This window comes from Procambarus clarkii, chromosome 26, assembly GCF_040958095.1.
Source record: "Procambarus clarkii isolate CNS0578487 chromosome 26, FALCON_Pclarkii_2.0, whole genome shotgun sequence".
NCBI classification, from domain to species: domain Eukaryota; kingdom Metazoa; phylum Arthropoda; class Malacostraca; order Decapoda; family Cambaridae; genus Procambarus; species Procambarus clarkii.
The window spans coordinates 24,656,801-24,681,945 of NC_091175.1; the positions used below are offsets into that span (position 1 = coordinate 24,656,801).

The window sequence follows — 25,145 nt, forward strand, 5'->3', positions numbered from 1 at the left end:
TATAGATGCCACACCTGTGACAGGTAAAAACATCCTCTTTTTGAAAAACTGCTCCATTTGTTGCACATAAGAGCAACATACACAATACTAAATATGTTACAATTCCATTTCAATGTTTCCGATTGCATTGATAAATTGAATTTTCATATATTTCGATTTATTTTCATTTTCATTTAATTATTTTGTGTAACATTGCGTTGGAATTGAGCTGTGTTGTTTACCATACTGTTCATTTCGTAAGTATAAGTATAGAGGCCACACCTGTGACAGGTAAAACCATGCTTTTTTTTTAACAGAGCCATCTGTTACATGTAAGGCAACACACGCAATACAAAATATGTTACGATTCCTTTTCAATGTTTCCGATTACATTGAAAATTTGAATTTTCATAGATTTCGATCTATTTTCATTTTGATTTAATTATTTTGTGTGACTGCTTTGGAATTGAGCTGTGTTGGTTACCATACCGTTCATTTTGTGAATATAGTTTTTTTTTATTTTTTCATTGTTTTTCCATTTGTTTTTTTTAACTGTTCTTATTTGTCAGTGATGGGAACATCAGATCATTTGATGTTCCCAATTTTCTGATGTGAACATCAGATCATTTGGGAATGCATCTGAAGAATGAGTGGGGGAGGACAAGGGGAAGGGGAGTGGAGGATGGTGGGGGTGAACGATGGGACTGGGGTGGGGGTAATATTTGGGAGGACGAGGGGACGGGGGAGTTGGGCACGGTGGGGACGAGGGGACGGGGTAATGGAGAATGGTGGGGAGGACTAGGGGATAGGAGAGCAGGGGATGGTGGGGAGGACGAGGGTATGGGGGGAGTGGGAGATGGGGGAGGACGAGGGGACGGTGGAGTGGGGAATGGTGGAGAGGACAAGGGGATGAGGGAGGGGGGGGGGGATGGTGGGAAGAACAAGACGATGGGAGAATGGGGAATGGTTGAGAGGACGAGGGGATAGGGAAGTGGGGAATGGTTGGGAGTACAAGGGGATGCGGGAAGGGGAAAAATGGTGGGGAGGACTGGGGGACGGGAAGGCGACTGTTGCCACAGCAACGTTTGGCCGGGCGTGCGCTACTTTATATTTCCTAAGAATGTCAATGGGGCTACGGGTGACGATCATGAAACTCCTATACCATTTATGTGCTATCTTGAAAAGCTTTGTAAGGCTAACGTAATGCATCTGGCCTACAACCTTGAAAAAGACACATACTTCTATAGATGTGTTGTTGGAGGGGAAGTAAGTAATTATCAAAGAAGGCACCAAGCCGGGAAGGCTATGCAGCACCATCAAATGTGCGGGATAGTCAGTGGGTGCTATATATTACTGAGGATGTCTTCGAGGGAATTCTATAGAGGGACAAGTGATCGCAGGGGACGATCGAAAAGCAAGACACACGCTCGTCCTGGAAGTCAAGACATTCAACTAGGATATGCACAACTGTAAGAGGGACAATGCAGTTAGAACAATAAGGAGCATGACGGCTCTCCATTAAATGTCCGTGAGTTAAGCGCATATGACCAATATGCAACCTTGCCAGAGCCATTTCCCACCACTGGTTACGATGGTAGGAAGAGGGTCCCAGGGACACAATACTCTCAAGAGTACGCAGTTTGTTACCATTAACAGAAGACGAACAACCCTGACAATGGGCAAGGATGGAGGAATTATTAACTGGGTAAAAGTCGGAATAAGAAATACCATTACGGGAGATAGTGCGGATAGAATCCCTAGCGGTAGCGTCGGCACTCTCATTTAAAGAGACACCAACATGGCTGGGAACCCAGCAAAAGTCAACTGTCTTAAATCAACTAGAGATAAGAAACAGCCAATGTTGAATCTTGACTACCACCGGATGGGCTGGATTAAAGAACTCCAGAGCCATGAGGGCAATGCGAGAGTCACCTACAACCACAAAGGAGGATTGACAGCGAGAAAGCAGGAGCCGAAGAGCATAGCGAATAGTATAGAGTTATGCCTTGAAGATACTAGTCTCCCGAGGCAGGCGACACATATAGAAAAACAACAGTCATGAAAAACGGTCATGAAAAACAACAGAGTAGCCTACACCGCCTGCTGACTTAGACCCATCGATGAAGATGAAAACGGAGTGGGAATGTAAAGGAAAGTGTTCAAGGAAAAGGCGTTTCAGAACTGTAGGAGGGGTAAAAGCTTTAGTGATGTGGGTCAGGGATTTGCAATATTAAGGAAGGGGGACCCTCCATGGGGGTAAGGATGGAACAACACGAGAAGAAATATTAGTAATACTAATCGAAAGAGAATGTTACAGGCGAGAGAACGGGACAGAAAGAGGAAGGTGGTGAAGGGGAACAGGAACTACAGGAGGAAGAAAAGTCAAACTATGACACAGGCGAGTGTGAGGGTGTTGTAAGAATCGCGCAAGGTTGCAAAGGCAGTAGCGATCTCGGGGGTCCTGGAGAGATAGGAGGTTAGTATCAACGTACAGGGTGAAGGTAGGAGTAGAACGAAAGGCACCAGAGCTGAGGCGCAACCCCAGTATGGTGCAAAGGATCCAGACGGCGAAGAGAAAGAAAAGAATGTGAAGGGCAACCATAATCGAGTTTAGACAGTTCGAGAGAGGAATGCAAAGAGAGGGGCGTGCGCCTATCCGTTCCCCAAGAAGTATGGGACAAAACCTTAAGTAGGGTAAGGGCCTTAGAGCATTCAAATCGGAGGTAAGAGATATGGGGCGTCAAGACAAACGAGTGTCAGAGATTAACCCCAAAAGCTTCGCAGAATCTTTGAACTCAAGAGGATGACAATAAAGCATCAAAGAGGGACGAAGAACAACATTCTTCCGAATAAAAGTCATAAAACAAGTCTTGGATGCAGAGAGCTTGAAGCGATGGCCCAAGATGACATGGTATCAATCGCAGGTAAAAGCCGTTATTGAAGGGGAGGCGAATCATCACCTCGACAGCAAAGATTAAGATCATCGACATAAAGAGCGGAGAAGATGCCAGAAGGAAGGGAGGAAAGAAGATCATTGAGGGCAACCAGAAAAAGAGTTGTGCTCAGAACACTACCTTGGGGTACACCTTCGTATTGCCGAAAAGAGGCAGAGAGAGTGGCACCAAGACTGACTCTAAAGGAACGACGAGAGAGGAAGAGAGGGAGATTACCACGAAGGCCAAAAGAACGAAGTTTGGACAGAATATGATATCTCCAACTTGTGTCATAAGCCTTTTCCAGGTCAAAAAAGGACAGCAACAACGAAGGTCTTCGCAGCAAAAGCAGTACGAATATAGACCTCCAAGTTCACCAGGACATTAGTCGTCCTGCGGCAGTTGCAAAAACCAAATGGAGAAGGAGAGAGATGGTGATGGTGTTCCAAGAACCACATCATATGAACATTTACCATACGCTCCAAGAGTTTGCAGACACAACTCGTGAGGGAAATAGGGCGGAAGTCCTTAGAGGAGTCTCGAGAGACCCTGGTTTCCATATAGGGAGTACAACGGCATCGAGCCAGTCCTCAGGGACTGACGACGACTCCCAGACCTGGTTATACAGACTCAGTAAATACAATACTGAGACATGCAAGGAGGGTGATGGCCAAGAATCTCATAATGTCATCAGAGCGTGCTGCCATAGATCCGCAGACGGCCAGAGCAGACTGAAGTTCAGAGAGAAGGGATCGTTATAGGGAAGGCGGAGATGAGTGCAGAAATCTAATGGATGAGATTCATGAACGGGCTTCCGAAGAAGGAAGGATTGAGGAAGATGAGAACCAGAGCCAACAGTAGAAAAATGTGAACCCAATTCGGTCGCGACCTTCACTGGGTCTGTAACAAGAATACCATGGAGGTGAAGGACCAGCGAGACATCTGGAACGAACTTGCCCGCAATCTCCGGATCTTCTTCCAGATCTATGGCAGGGGAGTATCGGACGTAATGGTGGGAACATAAGATTTTCAACTCTCACGTTTAGCTGTACGGATGGTCCTACGGGCTATCGCACTTGCCTTCCGAAACAAAATAAAGGAATCAGTCGTCTGCCGGAGTTGGTGTATCTTCCAGGCTGCACGGTTACAGCGGACAGCCCGAGCAAAATCCACATTCCACCAGGGAACGCACTTCCGCGTGCACTGGGATGTAGAGCCAGGAATAGTGCAGAAGGCAGCATCGAAGTCGGTGTCATGAAAAAGTAGGAGGGCGCGAGAAAGAGGCAGAGAGGAGAGGTCAGAGAGAGTAGCACGGAGGGTGAATAGGTTCCAGTCAGCCTTGGCAAACTGTCACCTAGGGAAGTAGAGGGGAGGGTGAAAAAAGAAAAAGGAAATGAGGATGGGGAAATGGTCACTGTTATGGAGGTCATCAAGAACCCACCACGTGAGATTTAAGTAAAAAGATGACAAGCAGAAAGGAAAGATCAAGACAGGAAAGGGTGCGAGTCCACATGAGTGGGCTCACCACAATTCAGAAGAGAGGACGAATAGTTCGAGAAGGCAACGTCGGGTGTTTGTTAGAACATCGACCCATTGGACATGTCGACAGTTGAAATCACCCAACAGGAGCACCGGCTCTGGCAAAGAGTCCAGGAGGCGCTTACGATCAGGAAGGGAACGCAGGACTTTTGGGGAGGGGGGAGATAAATGGAACAGACTGTATACCATTTACTCACAAAAACACGGGCAGCAGAACAATAGATAGGCAATGGAAAAAGAATGGAGACGAAGGGAATATCAGAACAAATCAAGAGAGCAGTAGAGTTATGTGCCGCTGGGGGGGGGGCGGAGAAAGAAAGGAATAACCACGAAAGTGCCCAGGACGAGCAGCAAGCGTGGGTTCCTGGAGACAAACAATAAGTGGTGAAAACTGTGTAATCAGAAGATGGAGTTCATGGAAGTTGGCATAAAATCCACGAATATTCCACAGAAGAATAGACATTATAAAAAAGAGAAAGGACAGCAACAGAGAACAATGAAGAAACAAAAGTAAAGAAGAACAAAGTACATTAAATAAGCTCAGGATCAGGGTCAGCAAAATTAGGGTTAGGGGGCATAGGTAAGCTTAGTAAGGATGGAGGGAAGGGAGCGGGAGGACAGACCAGAGGCAGACTAACGGGGCCCGGAGGAGGAGGAGACAACGGAGAGGGGGCTGTCAAGGACAGTAAGAGGAGGGGGGTAGAAACCACGGAGCGCACCTCAGTATGGGTAGAAACCGAGAGGGAATCGGAGGCTAAAGAAAACTTCATGGCCGAGACAGGGGACCCGACCACCGAAAAAGGAGGGGGATGTAGCGATAGTCAGAGGTGGGGGGGGGGCGAGGAAGAAAGTGATGCCTTTTTACCCGCTGGGGAGGTGGAAGGAGAGGAGCCAGGCTTACGTTTCTGACTCAAAAAGACAGGTGTTCCAGCAACAACGTACTGGGCGACAGACTCAGTGGTCTCAACAGGAGAAAAAGAACGGGTGCAAACAACATGAAGATTGCTGGGAGGATGATGGATCGCCTGGACAGACAGGCGGTGTGGAGGGCCAAGAGACTGGGGGGGGAGGGTTGGGAAGAAGAATCGGGGGAAGATGGGAAAGAAGACACAGAAGACATGGCAGATTGGGTAGGAAGGGGGGAAACTCCAGATGGAGAACCAAGAAGGAGACCCTTCGTGACAGAACGTAAAGGAACAGGGGAGGAGGAAATGGGCGTGTCCGGGTCCAGGGCCTGGAAACGGTTGTGTGACTGAGGAAGATGGGAAGGATGAGGAGAGGAAAAACACAATATGTGAGTATAAGATACGTCGGTGAAAGGGTGGAGACGGCGGACTTGGCGTCTTGCTTCAGGGAACGTCAAACGATCCCAGTGTTTCATGTTGAGGACGGCTTCCTCAAGCCTGTAGTGTATACACGTGCAGGAGAAGGTAGGGTGGGCCTCACCGTAATTGAGGCAGCGAGCCTGGGGAGAAAAGCACAATGTCTAAGAGTGGTCATTGCCCCACACATAGGATATAAAGAGACACGACTTGAGCATTTGAGGGCACCGTGCCGAAACTTCCAGCACTTATTACAAAGTCTAGGAGAGGGGATGAACTCCTGAACTCATCTGGCACCAGCAAGAATGACAGAGGGCAGAAGGGTCTTACTATCGAAGGTGATTTTAACAACTCGAAGGGTCTGATGACGACGACCACGAGGGGGTCGAGTGAACGTGTCCACCTGGAGGACTGGATAGCCTTGGGCTTCGAGGATATGTTTAATATCTTCATAGCAGCCTTTTAGGTTCCTAACACCAGTTGCAACATGGTCCGGGAGGATAACAGTGCCAACACTAGCATTTAACCGAGCGTTTTTGGAGACCCGAACAGGAGTCTCCCCAATGCAGGACAATGGGGTAAGTGGGTAGCAACATCCTGAGAAGGAGCAACGATGACACGTGTATCAAGACGGGTGGGGTTAAAAGCAACAAAGGCATCTACCGAATTAACTAGGTGTTTATGGGGGGAGAAATCGTCAGGAGTAGAATCCAGATGGTGGAGATCAAAGTATTTAGCCCACGAAGCAGGAACAAACAAGGCATGGTACGTATTAGTATGGGAAGGGATTGTGCGAGAGTGGTTGTGGCGGGGACGGCGTTCAGAACCCCCAGAGAGAGGGGTTAAAAGACGCAGTAGTCATAATGAGAGACTGGGCCGTGCCAGGGGACGAGGTGGTCACCGCTGGGGGCTTAGGGCTCGATCCAACCGCAGAGGAGGGAGGGGAGCCGAGGGGAGTAGTCAGGAGGGTCAGAGGAGGAGCTAGGTCTGGGCCCAATGTAGCGGGGGCTACAGAGCCCGGTCTTCCAAAACAGTCCGACTTGGGGGCTTGGTCGCCCACCCCACGAGCCTGAGAAGTCAAAAGAGGAACAGTATTCAGCGAATTGAAAACGTGAGGTAATACTTTCATTCATGAATGTTCCTGCGTATTCACAATGGAGCCACAATTAGAACATAGGACATCCAACAAGAGACAGGTCTTGCCAGGGCCCCCCCAGGGATGTGTCGTGAGTATACTCCCCATAAACGACACCTTAAGAACCGTCAGACCATCGAGATCGAGTTCAGTGATAAAAGAAGAATTGACAATACAAGTGTCCCCTCACTCGTGATGTTGGGTACCACAGTTCTATGGGTGAGAGAGTATGCCTCCCCAAACACCCGGGCGTTAAAACAGAAGTCCGAAAAAATAAACAAGACTGGCAAATGGTCGGTGGGAAATAACAATTAGCAAGGAGAATGGGGGGGGGGGGGGAGAAAAATGAAACACAAGAAAAAGGAAAAGATATCTGGCAAATTTGGTGATGACAGCAGCAGGAGCATAAGGCTTCAAACGGAATGAGGACTGACCCATGGAGCATCACACACTCCGGCAGCCGTCCACCAAGCCCCCTCACGACGACAACGGGCCAGAAAGGGAGGGGAGGGGAGGGGGTATTGGAGGGGAAATTAATAGAATCTGCCTCAGAATAATTCTGGCAATATCGCCTAATAGGTCTTTTACAGTTTCCTTAATTCATTGGTTCATAGTTATAGGTTAATAGGCCTAATGCAGTTTGATTTATTAATTTTTTCAATCACGTCACCCTTTTCTCTTCACCTTTCCTACAAATATATATTTTTCCAACCCCATCCTCCTGTTTACATAATACTTTTTGGAACTATATGAACCATCATACACATATTGACGTAATGGAATATTAGTAGAATCTTGTGCTATTCACTTCATAGAGTCCGAAAAATAAAGCTAGAAACTAAAAAAAATTTCCTATGCCTTGTTTATCACATATATACTATATGAGGCCTCAGATGGTTAGGTTAGGTTGCATTAGCAACATAAAGAACCTTTTCCGGTTTGATCAAATTCAACAGTACCAAATTCTATTTTCTAATTAAATATTTCGTTAATATATGTACGTCTACATCGTCTACATCGTCTACATCGTCTCTTATCGTCTACATCGTTACGATAAATGCTCTCTAAACAGGATGGGCTGTTCTTTTCTTCTTTACAAAGATTTCTAATTCCCGGGATTTACCCAAGGTAAAACTTCTATGTGGAGAGCACTTACTTGGAGTTCTGTAGATGTCGCCGAAGAAGGGATCGGCGCTTTGTACTGATGTTCTCATCCCGAAGACATCGATGGTTCCACACGAATCGCCTTTTGTACATCCAACTGTTGACAAAAGAAGAAACTTTGAAACATTGTCAGATAATATCAGAACATATTATAATAAATTGGTCAAAACATATGGGTATTTTATTCTACAATCCAGATATAGTAAATTTAAATATAGCCTTCACTAGGCAAACAACTAAAGGCCTAGTAATTAACATCTTGTATAAAAAAATAAGCTTACCGTTCAACGGAGTTGCCTTTGTACCAGTTTCGAAATTAATATGCATATCCAGGGACTTGTGGTCGACTACTTTGACCATATCAGGCTTCACGAGGTCTGCTGGGTTCTCATTGTTCTCCAGTACTCCGAACAATAAATCCTCCCTCCAGTTGGATTCCATCTTTAAGCTGTAATCGATATCAATGAACATTGGCAGTTCGTTATCCATCGCACTTATTCAAAGATCGAATTCAGTCTAGTTTCTCTTATATATATATATATATATATATATATATATATATATATATATATATATATATATATATATATATATATATATATATATATATATATATATATATATATATGTCGTACCTAGTAGCCAGAACGCACTTCTCAGCCTACTATGCATGGCCCGATTTGCCTAATAAGCCAAGTTTTCTTGAAGTAATATATTTTCTCTAATTTTTTTCTTATGAAATGATAAAGCTACCCATTTCATTCTATATGAGGTAATTTTTTTTTTTATTGGAGTTAAAATTAACGTAGATATATGACCGAACCTAACCAACCCTACCTAACCTAACCTAACCTATCTTTATAGGTTAGGTTAAGTTAGGTAGCCGAAAAAGTTAGGTTAGGTAAGGTTAGGTAGGTTAGGTAGTCGAAAAACAAATAATTCATGAAAACTTGGCTTATTAGGCAAATCGGGCCTTGTATAGTAGGCTGAGAAGTGCGTTCTGGCTACTAGGTACGACATATATATATATATATATATGTCGTACCTAATAGCCAGAACGCACTTCTCAGCCTACTATTCAAGGCCCGATTTGCCTAATAAGCCAAGTTTTCATGAATTAATGTTTTTTCGTCTACCTAACCTACCTAACCTAACCTAACCTAGCTTTTTTTGGCTACCTAACCTAACCTTACCTATAAATATAGGTTAGGTTAGGTTAGGTAGGGTTGGTTAGGTTCGGTCATATATGTTCGTAAATTTTAACTCAAATAAAAAAAAATTGACCTCATACATAGAGAAAAGGGTTGCTTTATCATTTCATAAGAAAAAAATTATAGTAAATATATTAATTCAGGAAAACTTGGCTTATTAGGCAAATCGGGCCTTGAATAGTAGGCTGAGAAGTGAGTTCTGGCTACTAGGTACGACATATATATATATATATATATATATATATATATATATATATATATATATATACATATATATATATATATATATATATATATATATATATATATATATATATATATATATATATATATATATATATATATGTCGTACCTAGTAGCCAGAACGCACTTTTTGGCCTACTATGCAGGGCCCGATTTGCCTAATAAGCCAAGTTTTCCTGAAATAATATATTTTCTCTAATTTTTTTCTTATGAAATGATAAAGCTACCCATTTCATTATGAATGAGGTCAATTTTTTTTATTGGAGTTAAAATTAACGTAGATATATGACCGAACCTAACCAACCCTACCTAACCTAACCTTTAATTAGGGTTAGTTAAGTTAACCTTAGTTAACCTTAAGTTAACCTAAGTTAGTTTTAGTTAACCTTATAGGTTAACTAAAAAAGGTAGGTTAGATTAGGTTAGGTAGGTTAGGTAGACGAAAAACAATTAATTCATGAAAACTTGGCTTATTAGGCAAATCGGGCCTTGCATAGTAGGCTGAGAAGTGCGTTCTGGCTACTAGGTACGATATATATATATATATATATATATATATATATATATATATATATATATATATATATATATATATATATATATATATATATATGTCGTACCTAATAGCCAGAACGCACTTCTCAGCCTACTATTCAAGGCCCGATTTGCCTAATAAGCCAAGTTTTCATGAATTAATGTTTTTTCGTCTACCTAACCTACCTAACCTAACCTAACCTAGCTTTTTTTGGCTACCTAACCTAACCTTACATATAAATATAGGTTAGGTTAGGTTAGGTAGGGCTGGTTAGGTTCGGTCATATATCTACGTTAATTTTAACTCCAATAAAAAAAAATTGACCTCATACATAGAGAAAAGGGTTGCTTTATCATTTCATAAGAAAAAAATTATAGTAAATATATTAATTCAGGAAAACTTGGCTTATTAGGCAAATCGGGCCTTGAATAGTAGGCTGAGAAGTGAGTTCTGGCTACTAGGTACGACATATATATATATATATATATATATATATATATATATATATATATATATATATGTCGTACCTAATAGCCAGAACTCACTTCTCAGCCTACTATGCAAGGCCCGATTTGCCTAATAAGCCAAGTTTTCATGAATTAATGTTTTTTCGTCTACCTAACCTACCTAACCTAACCTAACCTAGCTTTTTTTGGCTACCTAACCTAACATTACCTATAAAGATAGGTTAGGTTAGGTTAGGTAGGGTTGGTTAGGTTCGATCGTATATCTACATTAATTTTAAATCCAATAAAAAAAAATTTACCTCATACATAATGAAATGGGTAGCTTTATCATTTCATAAGAAAAAAAATTGAGAAAATATATTATTTCAGGAAAACTTGGCTTATTAGGCAAATCGGGCCTTGCATAGTAGGCTGAGAAGTGAGTTCTGGCTACTAGGTACGACATATATATATATATATGAAAACTCACACCCCAGAAGTATATATATATATATATATATATATATATATATATATATATATATATATATATATATGTGTGTATATCACGAAAATAAACACGTGATTAAGAATGTGACAATGTCAGACCACGGAGGAAAAATGAAACAGAAAATTTCCTTAAGTACTTTCGTATATTAAATACATCTTCAGAAGGTCCAATGAATATATATATATATATATATATATATATATATATATATATATATATCTTGTAGACCAACTGTGCTGTAACTGCTAGCTCTGTTTAATAGAATTGCATCATAAAATTTCACAAGTTAATAAGAAGTATATTTTATGTATAACAAGTGTTAAATATTTCCCTAGCTGAAGTACGAATTATTCATATAACTGTCTGGCCAGACACTATCACGCAAAGTCTCGGAAGATACTGTCATTGCTTCCAACCTTCCACCTGATGTTCAAATAATCTCAGACTTGCTATAAATATCTAGTTAGTTCTACCGATAATTAATATTTTACTATAACAAGACACCAAACCCACTTATCTAAAAATATAGGAAGTGACGACGTTTCTTCACTTCCAGAACGGACCGAAACGTCGTCAATTGTTCATTTACAGTTGGGTGCGTATATTTCTGCCACAATATTTAACTTACTGTCTGCTTACTATAATAGTTATTAACTTACTATATTGCTTCATTTTATTTTTGTTTCTGAATAGGAGCAAAACGAGAACACATGATACAAAAACAATCATAAAAAATTGATTTTTTCCAATAAGGAAAAACTGGGTCCATATTGGGTCCTGGGTCCGTACTGGGTCCATTTAATTAACTGATGTTCAGCTTAACATCAGCTGAACATCAGTTAATTAAATGAACCCAGTACGACATCCCCAGTCAACTAGGGCAAACCTTTAACAGTGAGCTATCAAGCCTAAAACTAAAACACAAAACGCAAGTCGAAACAAGGACACTCCGTAAGCTGACAGTTGATCAGCAAGCCCAAGCCCTCAACGGGGGACAGTTAAAAATCCCTCGTCCAAAAGACGGCTATATAAACCTAACTACTCATGATCTGAGCCAGGACCAACGAGACCTCTTGAATCTTGGCCTAAACTGCCAATTCATATCTAAACCAAAGAAGCATCAAAAACGCCTGGAAATCGAAATGCTTCTGGACGACATCCACAAGTTAGAAGACAACAACAAAATCATCACTACTGACACACTTCAGGCTGAACTACTAACAGAAGCGGGGAAAAACGAGGAACATATTCATCTACAATCTTAACTCCACGACTCAAAGAAGCAGCAAAACAACTAAAAAATCTGAAAGATGTAACAATAAGAAAAGCCGACAAGACAGCAGCATATGTATTGATTCCTACCCAAGAATACATGAACAAAATTAGCGACATCTTTAGTGATGACACCAAATTTCAACGAATCACGAGGAACCCTGTGGAAGACCTTAAACGCAAATGAACAAAACAATTACTGCAATCAACGCAAAGAAAGGTAATGTGCATTTCACTAACTCCAAGGCGACTATGGCTTTGGATATGCCTATGGTAATGTTAAAATACACAAACTAGGTAACCCACTGCGCCCAATAATCAGCCAAATACCAACTCCAACCTATCACCTGGCAAAAAGACTTAACGAACTCCTAACTCCATACACTCCAAGCAACTATAGCCTACAATCATCAACAGATTTCCTAGAATTAATCAACACAACTCAGCCCGATGGAATCATTGCTTCCCTGGACGTCGAATCCCTATTTACCAACGTCCCAGTCGACACAACCATAGGAATATTACTGGACAGAGTATACCGAGACGAGAGCACCCCCAAATTAGACATACCCGAGCCACACTTGAAGAGTCTTCTCGAGGCATGTTCAAACGAAGCCCCTTTCATCAGTCCACAAGGGGACATGTATCTACAAACAGGTGGAGTAGCAATGGGCTCCCCCTTAGGAGTGTTATTTGCTAATTTTTATATGGGAACCATCGAAGATAGAGTCTTCAGTAGCAGACAAAAACCAACTGTATATTGCCGTTATGCAGATGACATATTCGTCATAGTAAAAGACTCAGAAGGTTGCTGTGGCTCGGCAACACGTGGCCGGGTACAGCTAGTATATATATATATACATATTGTATATATATATGTATATTATTAAATATGACCGAAAAAGTAAGATTAATAATTCTAACACGAATTTTCTCAATCTTTCGTACATTTCTTTTCACTGTTGGTGGTAATTCAAAAATCAATTCTCCAAAATTCATTTTTATTTCTAGTCCGACGCGACACTTGAGCGCGTTTCGTAAAACTTATTACATTTTCAAAGACTTTAGTTTAAACATACACAACTGAATGGAACTTACACATTTCCGATTTGTTTATATCTACATTTGAGTGAGGTGGATGGGGTGAGGTGGTATTTAATAAGGTATTAATTTCATCAACACAAGACAGAACACGAAACAATGGGTATTGAATAGAAGTGATTGTAGAAAGCCTATTGGTCCATATTTCTTGATGCTTCTATATTGGAGCGGAGTCTTGAGGTGGGTAGAATATAGTTGTGCATTAATTGGCTGTTGATTGCTGGTGTTGACTTCTTGATGTGTAGTGCCTCGCAAACGTCAAGCCGCCTGCTATCGCTGTATCTATCGATGATTTCTGTGTTGTTTACTAGGATTTCTCTGGCGATGGTTTGGTTGTGGGAAGAGATTATATGTTCCTTAATGGAGCCCTGTTGCTTATGCATCGTTAAACGCCTAGAAAGAGATGTTGTTGTCTTGCCTATACTGGGTTTTTTGGAGCTTACAGTCCCCAAGAGGGCATTTGAAGGCATAGACGACGTTGATCTCTTTTAAAGCGTTCTGTTTTGTGTCTGGAGAGTTTCTCATGAGTAGGCTACTTATGAGAGCCCGTGGGTCTTCCAGATGGTCTCTGCACGCCGTCGACGTCTTCGTCTTCCTCGTCTTCTGCTGCCGCGACTGGCCCTGTGCCCTCGCCGGGTGTCACGGCTGAGCTGGGTGCTGGGGATGGGGGGGGCTGCGGAACGTCCTGTTGTGTGCGGCTCGGTTCCCCCTGCAGTTCAGGCTGGTGTCGTATTGCGACGGGCATCGGCTCGCACGGTTTGTGAAACCCGTGGTTCTGGGTCCGCCTCCGGCTCCGAGGATGTGTGGCCGATGCCCAAGCGGTCCCGGCGTTCTTCTACTGCTTGGGCTGATGTGGAGGATTTCGACGCCGGTGGATCTTCGGACGACGATGTGGTGGATTCGGGTGCATCGCGCTCTACGTCGATGGTGTTTGCTGACGTCCATGTGCCTGCTGATGACAACGATTGTGCTTCTGATTTACTTCCTGTTCTTCCTTCTGCAGAAGGTTCTCCGCAGTGGGGGGTGGTCACTCCTACGGACGCAGGTGGTGTGGGTGCTGGTGCGGGCCGCGACCTCGTGCTGGTGCTGAAGAAAGATGCTCGGCGTGGGGGGTCCATGCAGGTGACACGTCCAGTGATTGCCGTGGGGCCCTGTGGGGCTGCCAAGGAAGCTACCAGTGCGCTGCCCGTTGCCCGGCCCCGTGGGGAAAAGCCCCTCCCGATCGTCTTGGCCTCCGGCGTGGCGTATGATGGGAAGCAGAAGCTTTGTCTTTTCACTTCGTTGACTGCGTGCAGCCTGTTCCGTGGTGCCCCCTCGTCAGTCTGGGTTCCGCAGGCTCGGTGTTTTGTTGTGGGTGTGCTGGACTTGATGCCTGATCCTCATACGGCCCATTGTCACCCTGTTCCGGACAACATCATGTTGCTTTGGGAGGCATATTGTATTCGTTTCCCGGCGGCGGAGTGGCCGGAAAAGTATGAGCAATTTGAGTAGTTTGTGTGATTGCTGTATGTCTAGTGTATGCATGGGACCTGTGGTATGTTCTGCTATGTGTTATATTTATTGTGCGCCCTTCAGGCCGGTGTTATGTTTAGTTTTCTCATGACCCTGTTTATTGTGTTTCTAAATATTTTTTAACATGCTTTGCGTGTAGCTATACCATTCACTGATTATCTGTTCCTTTGATTCTGTTGTGTTGTGTGCCCCTCTGGCTATGATGTTTGCCCTCTTGTGTTCTGTGCTTGTGCCTCTCCTTTTATTTCTTGCACGCCCAGTGGTTAGTTGTGGAATGTTCTTGTTTATTGTTTGTGTTGTTATTGTGCCATGTGTGGCGTATGTTTCTGTTTCTTGGCTTGTTGTATATTTTTATACTTTTATATTTTTTTTTTTGGTTCTTTGTTATCCTTATGCTTTCCTTATGTGTTATGATGTTTGTTAGAATGTTTTATGTGTCATTATATTTTGTGTATTGCTAGCCTGTTTCCGCTATTTTCTCTTGTGTTCTGTTGATGTTTGTTGTTTTTGTACTGTGCTGTCGGTCCTTCTGGCCAGTGGTTTTTTGTTTTGATTATTTTGTTTCTTCTGTTCTTTTTATTGTATTTATTGTCTTATGCTTGCATGCTTGCAGGTAAAAATATAAAAAAAAACCTCTTGGGAAGATATTTATGTATTTGTTTTTGTGTTGTTGTTTTCCCCTGTGTGTTCTATTCATGTATTACCTTGTTGTGTTGTGTTTCTTTTTATTTTTTATTTTTACTTTGTTTTTATGGCTTGTTGTGTGTTGTGTATTTTCTTGTGTTGTATTTTCTTTTATACCTTATGATGTGTGTTGTTGTCGGTCCTTCCAGCCGGTGCTTGTTTGATTTGTTTATATTGTTCCTATGTTTTGTTTTATTGCTTGTATTGTTTGCTTGTTTGTTATCGTTTTATATTTTGTGTCTTGTTGTATGCTGTGTTTCTCATGCGTTGTTGTATGCTGTGTTTCTCATGCGTTGTTGTATGCTGTGTTTCTCATGTGTTTCTCCATTTTTGCTCATTGTTGCCCTGCGCTGTCGGTCCTTCTGGCCGGTGGCTTCTTGTTTTGTTCATTTGTTTTCATGTTATTTTATTGTATTTATTGTATTTCCCTTGCATGCTTGCATGTAAAAAAAAAATAAAACAAAAAAAACTCTGGGGAAGATAATCTACACCGATTAGAACGACTATACCACCAGCTCTCCCAGACTAGTCTCACCATTAATTTGGCAAGTCCACGTTTGCTAAAGGTAAAGTGAAGTATCTTGGTCATGGTATAGGCAGTGGAAGCTTAGCACCTATAGACATGCATCTTCAAGTCATTCTACATTATCCTGAGCTTACTTCTCGTAAACAACTTATGAGATTCTTGGGACTAGCGTCGTACTACAGTAGGTTCTGCAAGAATTTCAGCACAGTTGCCACATCTTTAATCAATCTTACCAGCCCTAAAAGGAAATATATTTGGACTAACTCACAATCCATTGCCTTCGAACAATTGAAAACTTTGATGTGTGTACTAACCCTATTCTCGCCTCTCCAGATGTGAAACAACAGTTCATCCTTAATGTTGATGCCAGTAGCACCGGCATTGGAGGTGTCCTGATGCAACGGTGTAAGGGAGAAGTCCTACCAGTCAGCTACTACAGCTACAAGCTGAAGCCTCACCAACAAAGTAGCTGAAGCCTCACCAACAAAACTACAACACTTTAGAGAAGGAGCTACTCGCCATCGTCCAATGCTTGCAACGTTATGACCTTAACTTCAAGGACACCAACCCATTACTATCTATTCGGACCACAAACCACTTTCGTTTTCTACAACAAGCCCAATTCTCCAATCAGTGTCTACTTCATTGGGCCTTGTACCTACAAAACAACAGCTTCCAGATCTTCTACATCAAAGGATCGGATAACATAATTGCAGATTTACTATCACGTGTTCATGAAGTGGAACATCCCGTTTTCAACTTCCTTCCAGCATCGACATCTCGGGCAATAGGAAAAGGCTTCAGGGAAAAGCTCTCACGTGAATTTTTTATTTGTGTGACAGAGAGCCATACCAACTTGTCTCAGTATTTACTGCAGTACACTAACACGTCACATATATCACGTATATAGTATTTAATAGCCGGAACGCACTACTTGACATAGCATGCTAGGCCCGATTTGCGTAACAGAGTGATTTCCGTTATTTTAAAATATTTATTTTCAAATATGTTTATTGGAATTAATATTTTCATATTATATTATGGTCATGAATTACTGACTTTGTTTTAGTTATGTTAGATTAGGTTCGGATAGGATAAGTTAGTTTTTGTTTCTAGAAAGATTTATCAAACCTAACCTATTTTCTTAGTTTCTGCCCCCACTTCCTCCAACTTTTTTTCAGTTTTTGGAGGTAGAAAAACTTTTGGAAATACATCCCAAATTTAAGCCTTCGTGAAAATCGTACGGGGTCGCTATAAATACCAATTTCCCTAAAGAGTGTAATTGGGCCGACACTGACCTATGGCACTCGCATAACCTATCACCTTTCCTGCGTCACCATGAATAGTTGGGTGTGGCTAGCTCCAGGCGTCTGGCCATAATTCTCTTTTGCAGAGGAATTCTACCATAATTACTTGATATGGTACCAACTGTATTTGTGTCTCTTTTCCCCCCTCTCATTTTCCCTTTATCTTACTAAACCCTCTCACTTTTCTTCCCTTATCCCTCAACTCCCATTTCTCACCCATCATCTCCCCTCTCCGTCCCTCATCTCTCTGTCACCCTCTCCATTCCTCATCTCTCTCACGCTCTCTTTCCCAATGGTTCCCAACATCATCCCTTATCTTCCATATTTCCCCTCTCTCCTCCGGTTTTCCCCACTTTCTCCTCTCTCCCAAACTCCCTTCTGACCCCTACTCTTTATCAATCCCCCCCCCCTCGTCTCCACCCTCCCACTCCTCCCTGTCCCACCCCCAGCAATGATCCTTCGTTCTCTTCCAGCTCCTATACCACTCCTCGTGGAGTGTGGGGGACCGCCCCCACCCCTCTCCTTCCCTACACACACCATCCATCTCATAGAAAATTTAATATTAGAGCTGCAAAAATGCAAAAAACATTACAGAAATCAAATCCACGATTTCAGACTTCACAAAAAATAGATTCCGATATATCATGAAAGTGGAGCCAGAGGCTGACCTCGTCTGAGCTACGATCCTCTCATGTCACTATATGCCATCTCGTCAAGTTCAACGAGGGCTAGTCCTAGACGTCTGGCCGCCAGCCTAGGACGGACAAGACCAGACAAACATTCCCTTGTATGGACATAACCTTACGGTTGAAATGTTTTGTCTCGTAACAATGTTTGCCAATACTAATTGCTATGTTTTCTACTGATGTCAATCTTTACACTCCATTGTATTTTTTTGGTTATTGGTGTTTTCTTTATACTCTCACGAAAGCATTTTAAATCAAATACTACACATTTTTATGGACCGTGTTCGAACATATTACATACTATTTTAATATACTTTGGGTAAGAAAGTTTTTATCAAGCAAGAACCTCAACTAATTTGACATAAAAAAGATGCTCAGCTATTTACCATTCATATGAGACTCTTTTGGCGTAAATTAGGACCGTGGCGAGGGCAACCAGAAATGTAACTCAAACTAGGCTGGCTGATCCGAATGATGTTAAACTGCTCATTGCCGCAGTTGTCTTGCTTTGTGGAGTCGTGTCAATAGACGTGAAACTCTAGTCAAGACTCGTAACTTCCCGGGAAGCGTTTCCATTGGTTGACCAGTCTCCCGCCATGTTGCTGTCCGGCCATTGGATTGTAATGTCGGGTTCAAGATTGGAATACAACGTTCAACTTCGATATCATTATGGTAAATGCATCAGTATGAGAAGACGATTCCATCCCCCCGTCCCATACAGAACCAGTTCTCAAAACATTGGTTTAAGATCTTTAATATAAATGACATTCTTCTAGATAACGAATAACAAAAGACTTTTACACGTAGCCTCCGTCTGACCTAATTTTTATATAATCCTTCAATCATTTTCTTTGATCGACTCACACCTCTTAATCCTCCACCTGTATGCTCTTCAAACAAATAATTCCCAACGAATCCCAAGCAGTTATCAAACCTTTTAAATTATACAGTTTAATAAATATTATTTTTATTAATTTTGGTATTATAAAATAGTAAACAAAAAAATGTATGCATTTCCTTGGAGGCCCGTAGCTTGTGCGGACCATAACAAGACATGGATAGGTTTGCCTGGTCCCGGAGGTTTGGCATACCACGCAGACTGTAAGCCACTTCTTAAGTCACCACCACTACAGACATTGCGTTCTCATCCCACCCTCACCCACCCCAAAACAGAAACGGTGAGGAAGAGAATAGATTTAAACGGGACCCGCCTTGTATGGGCCAGCGGCCTGCTGCCTAGCTCCTGTAACCTACCGGCTTGTGCGCTGCTGGTGTCGGGTGGTGAGGAGGGAGTTATGAGGGTTTTTTCCTCCTACTGTGAAAAAAATTAACTCAGCCAGTTTGGAATTTTGATAGTAGACAGACTACGCTTTCATGGTTACTACAACTGTTAACCTTACTGCATGTATGAATGCACGATCTTGTTGATATCCTGATGTTACGGAATCGCTGAGTGGTGTTGAAGTTTAAGACTGACGGCGTATTTGCAGCGATTCTCGGTTGTCATTGTTAGAAATGTCAACAGGCTGTTTACATAGGTGGCTGCCTGCGACCAGCCGTTCGAAATAGCAGACGAGGTGATTACTCGTTTCATGGCGCACTTTGCTACAGTGGTGGGGTTCAGAACTTGAATATAGCCTCGTCTGTCTCGGTTCTAGGCTGTGCGTTACATTTTGTTTATGCTGGGTCGCCCCGGACCTGTTACAAGTGTGGTGTCCAGGGACATCTTGCGGCTGCTTGCTGTGTGGAGGCGTGTGACCGCCTAAACCATTATCGGGAGGAAGATTTACCTTGTGTGGCTCCGTTGGTGTGACCAAGGATTACGTTGAAGATTCAAATATTTTTTCTTATTTTTGTAATACTGCTTCATGCAGGTTGGCGATCAATCCCTGACCGTGCAAGTGGTTGGGCCCATCCCAAATCCTTATCCTGACCCCTAACAAGTGTTATATATTCGTGGTGGCTTGGCGCTTTCCCTTGATAGATACTCCTAGTGACGCCCAGAAACGTGGTATGCTATCTAGAATGATTAGGTTCAACCGCAATGACCCCAAGTGGATAACTAAAGGACGGAAGAACGTTATTGATAAAATTAATTTTTGTAGAAGAGATTACAAAAGAGAGAAACATGTCTAGAACGGCAATTTGTCAAACTAGTTAGAAATGGTGAGATGGAAAAAATAATATACGCTTGAATTATGTATAGCAGGGCAGGTAAGAACAAATCTTAAAGGGTTTTTCAGATATATCGAACAATGATTAGGGAAGAAGACCGATCCATTAAAAACTGAGACACGACATATACCTAATAATGGCAAAGAAATTAGTATTAGTTTATACAAATATGTGAACTAATCCCACAAATAGTTGAACCATGCCGGAAACATTTACACACGCATATTTGAATCTAATTAATAATCATGATTAACCAAAAATTTGCATAACAATTTCATAACTAATAAAATAAATTGACTTCTGTGCATTAGATTTATTGTGTATAATTAAAGAAAATATTTTGTAGATATTAAGCCAGGGGGGAATATTTCTTGGCAACTGTTCCACGAGACCACATGAGACACGACCGTCGCCAGACTGACCACCACAAGACTGCAACCCGTCCCCACACTAAGCTGGGTAAAGCAGCGGTCGTCTTCCCCAGATGCACTCATCATTTTTTAACATACTGTGTATTAAAAAATGCTTTGTTCTCATAAATCAATTTGTATTTGTATTTGAAAAACGTGGGTGAAGCATTTATAGAATTGTGGTTTGAACAGAGAACATGAATCGAAGCACTTGTTCTGGAAGGGTTCGGATGTCATCAGTTGTGAGTCATGCTTTTCATTCATAAACAGGGGGTTTGGAGGCTGGATTAACGAACTTGGATCTTTGTATGCGATTACGGTCTGAACACTGAGAGGAGGGCTCGAACCCACGAGTCTCAACAATGACCTAGAGTACATGCATGGCCATATGTTGGATTCTCGATCCTGCAAAAGCCAGCCCGTCCTCTATATAAAGATCCAAAAGTGATTGCATGCACCCGCCAAACCTCCTGTTTATGAATGAAAAACGGTTTACACACGACTCGCAATTGATTTCGTTCGAACACTTCTGGAACAAGTGCTTCACTCACGTTCTCTGTTCGAACCACCACGTTATAAATGCTTCACCCGCGTTCTGCAAATAAAAATAATCGCCAACAGAACCTAAACACCAAACCTAACCTATACCTATATATACATAATGTGCTAATATATTATAATATTAATTTATATTTGAGAAAATTCCAGTTTTGAATGAACAGCATGTACAAATTTGTGAATGCGTCTGTGGGGTCGACCACTGGATGGAATGGATTTGAGTAGAGGACGGGTTGAAGCAACGGCATCAGGGCTACCCAAAATAATTAGAGGTAAGTAGATGCCTTGTAGCTAGTCTGCAACAGAGATTTATTGGGTTCTATGGAAGGGCGTTAATTCAGCGAGGCAACACCCACCCCAATTATTCATTACCTTAACTAGTCTCATAAATTACTTGCTGAAATGAGATTTGACGTATAACAGTTACCAGCTTTTAAAAAGTGATGCGACTTTATAACCGTATTCCATTCTCCGGGCTCTAGGAGACTCGAACTGTGGGCCCCAGACATGTGAGGCTAAGACACACACGCGTTTTTACAACCGTATATTAGGGCTATGAACCTTGAGCAAATGTCAAAGGAAGGCTGTCGGGTTCGTATTTGTTCTCGTAAACTACCTCCAACTCGTGCCACGTGCTCGTAAAATAATTGTTGAGTTTAATAAATACCTAAGTTTCCTGAAGCTGAACAAATCTTTTAAGTAGTGAAGTAGGTAAGTTGATTAGGTTAAGTGGTCACCAGTGATGAACGTTATTAAACAAATGTGTAAATTAAAGCAAACACGGTTCTAAGTGCCAGTCAAAGCATTTCCCAGGTTCTCGTCTAAAAGTTAAGTTCGTCGTTTGTTTAATGTTTGTTTAAAGTTATTAGCAGAGCCGATTTCTGGACTTTTGGAAAGTTGCTAATGTGGTCGAACTAAAGGTCTAGCTTAACGTCTATTGTGTGAGGACGGGAAGAAATTGCTTGAATCGGTGCTTGCATGCTATTCGTTTACATCTTGGAGAAACGTGGTTGTAAATCATTCATTAATGCAAGAGCCCTTCACGATTAACAAAATTTGCTTTCATTCTATTCCAGTTTATTTGAGGCAGATTGTGGAAAAGATTGTACCGTTATGTTCCTTAACTTTAGCAAAGCCTTTGATGCTGTGCGTTGCAAGAGACTGACGAGATAGGTAGAAGCTCGCGAAATTGATGGTGCTAACTAAAGTTGGATAAGGGCTGGGTTATATCACAGGAATCAAAGTAGTATGAATGAAGCAAAGTCGGTGAGAAATCGTTGAAAGAGTACTCAAAGAATCTCTCCTGTGACCTTAGTTTGCCACATATCGGTATACCGGGTTATTAATATAATTTAATTCACTGTGTTGGCGGGAGAGGCAGCCAACGTATAAATACACGCTGTTTGTATCGAGGTACCCCCCCCCCCTCCCCCCAAGGTTGAACTACAGACACTCCCCAGGATTAAAGCCTCAGCTTTCTGAGGCTGTTTGAAAATCTGTTTGAATATGGGAAGCAAAGTTGGAAGTCCGGTTAAAAAATGCTTTGAAAATCTGTTGGTAAAATGCATCATCATTAAATATACTCCCAGGACAAGTAGAAGCGGGTGACTGCGTTGATCTCAAGCGAATGAATCAGTGTATCCTGCATAGTCCATTTGAAATATCCATCATTAGATTCATAGTTTTAAGCTAAGAATACGCTAATGAAAACCGACGGACAACATACCCTTGCAGACAACATACCCTTGCAGACAACATACCCTTGCAGACAACATACCCTTGCAGACAACATACCCTTGCAAACAACATACCCTTGCAGACAACATACCCTTGCAGACAACATACCCTTGCAGAAAACATACCCTTGCAGAAAACATACCCTTGCAGAAAACATACCCTTGCAGAAAACATACCCTTGCAGAAAACATACCCTTGCAGAAAACATACCCTTGCAGAAAACATACCCTTGCAGAAAACATACCCCTTGCAGAAAACATACCCTTGCAGAAAACATACCCTTGCAGAAAACATACCCTTGCAGAAAACATACCCTTGCAGAAAACATACCCTTACAGAAAACATACCCTTGCAGAAAACATACCCTTGCAGACAAGATGAGAACCTCCACTTGGTTTTCACATCTATCTTGTAACACCATTTGTGGTTTTTAAAGTCTTTCGCTAATTCTTCATCTTGAGAGTTTATTCTTCATTTAAGAGCAATTAGCATTAGCTTGTTTTTGCTTTTGTTTACTGCGAATTCTGGTGGTAATATCATTTAACACAAATTTGTTTTGTATAATACACAAGAAAATTCCCGACCCCTGCTTCATAAGGATGTCAATAACCATACTGGCATCCATACTTGCTTTTGGGACACTGTCACACAGCCACAGTACCATGTATCTGTGTACATTAGTTAACAGAAAAATAATACAATGATATTATGGATCACCTCTAATGCGGATTAAAAGTTTGATGTTTTTCATGTTCATGAAGTAAGCATTTTTATTTATTTTATTAATTTTATTGAATTAATATTTATTTTTCGCAGTACTAATGCTAAGGGGCTCTCATTTGACGAGTTTATGCTTTATCTTTAGGGAAATTACCATCTATAACCAAAATTATACGAGAGAGACCTTGAGATACATCTGTCCTTGATATTGGTCTTAATACCTTAAGCATACCTTTTCTACGAGGATGAAACCGTCCACAAATGTGTATATATCCTTCAGTAATATGAGCCGGAACTGCGTGTGCGAAAACCCTGCTCCCAAAAGTAAAGTTATATCGATCGTCATGGCAGCTCTGATAAAGATAATTATATTTTACCTAGAAATATAATAACCTTTGAAAAGAAAAATTTATGCTGAAAAATGCATAATGCATTTGGATCTCTATAACAGTTCACGAAAAATATTCAAACACATTCGTCTCATCAAATGAAATAGTAGACTGAGAGCTGGTATAACATGATAATATTCAACGAATTATGAAAGTATCCATTAGAAAAATCATGTAGTTATTATAACAAAAATTCTGTTTAAATATCACATAGACATTAAAACCTGGTACAGGCTTAAAGTGTTTAGGAACCAACGAGATGCTCGCTATCTTGGCCCTCGTTCCTCACCACGTGGGACTTGTAAACAACCTGAGCAAGGCCTGGAGGCGGTGTGGTTAACGTGTAGTTCAAGTATAAATGTTTTGATAATACTGGAGCAACAACAGCCAACGGAAGTACCTAAACCAAAAAGCTATCCCTTCCTAGCCAGAGAATTCCACTGGAGTAGTGGGGAAGCTTGTAAATAACAAGAGGTCCGTCCAAAGCAATGAAGACCAAGTCTCCGGAACACTATTCTAAAATCTTAAGTAAAATTGAGATATAGTTTGTTGGCCAATTTATTCATGTCTTATTTACAATAAAGGTGGAGCGGTTACGAATGTGGCAAGACCCCGAAACAGGTCAGTACAGATTGCTCTATTATTGCCTTCTTATCCATGAACGAACAGTGGGTGTTGACCGACACCAGCAGCCGCGTATAAGAGTGATACAGCTTAATAAATTTCATAGTTACTTGACTAATTATACCGTTAGACAATTTCTGTCTGCAGGAGTTGTTGTGAATGGAAGACGGTGTGGTCAGCAGAGCTAGGTACAAGCACTCGTGTCCCTCCATCAACTCCAGCTAGTTAGCTAAAGAAAATTCCCCAAATGTCTTAAGTTTTAGCACGAAATGTTTGATGTCATTAATACATCTCCTCAACTGATGATCATGATGTACAGTCTGTGTTGGTGGAGATGTGGGGAGTTTCCCAGCAGGCAACTTGTTAATTTTAAATTATTTAATTATTTAAATTATTTAAATGAGTGGACTGTATGTTTAGTTTATC

The 25,145-nt window shown here is 41.7% G+C and overlaps 1 protein-coding gene across 1 annotated transcript in view; it reads right to left on the reverse strand.

Annotated features, from left to right (window-relative positions):
• LOC123756877 (zinc finger protein 48) overlaps positions 1-19,490 on the reverse strand; it is a 33,258-nt gene extending 13,768 nt beyond the window's left edge. Inside the window, exons 1-3 of the mRNA XM_045740273.2 lie at positions 19,361-19,490; positions 8,354-8,520; positions 8,065-8,169 (exon numbers count right to left, since the gene is read on the reverse strand). Coding sequence (XP_045596229.2) covers positions 8,065-8,169; positions 8,354-8,513 — 265 coding nt within the window. The 5' untranslated portion in view covers positions 8,514-8,520; positions 19,361-19,490. The remainder of the gene's footprint in view (positions 1-8,064; positions 8,170-8,353; positions 8,521-19,360) is intronic.
• Between the last annotated feature and the right edge of the window lie 5,655 nt (positions 19,491-25,145).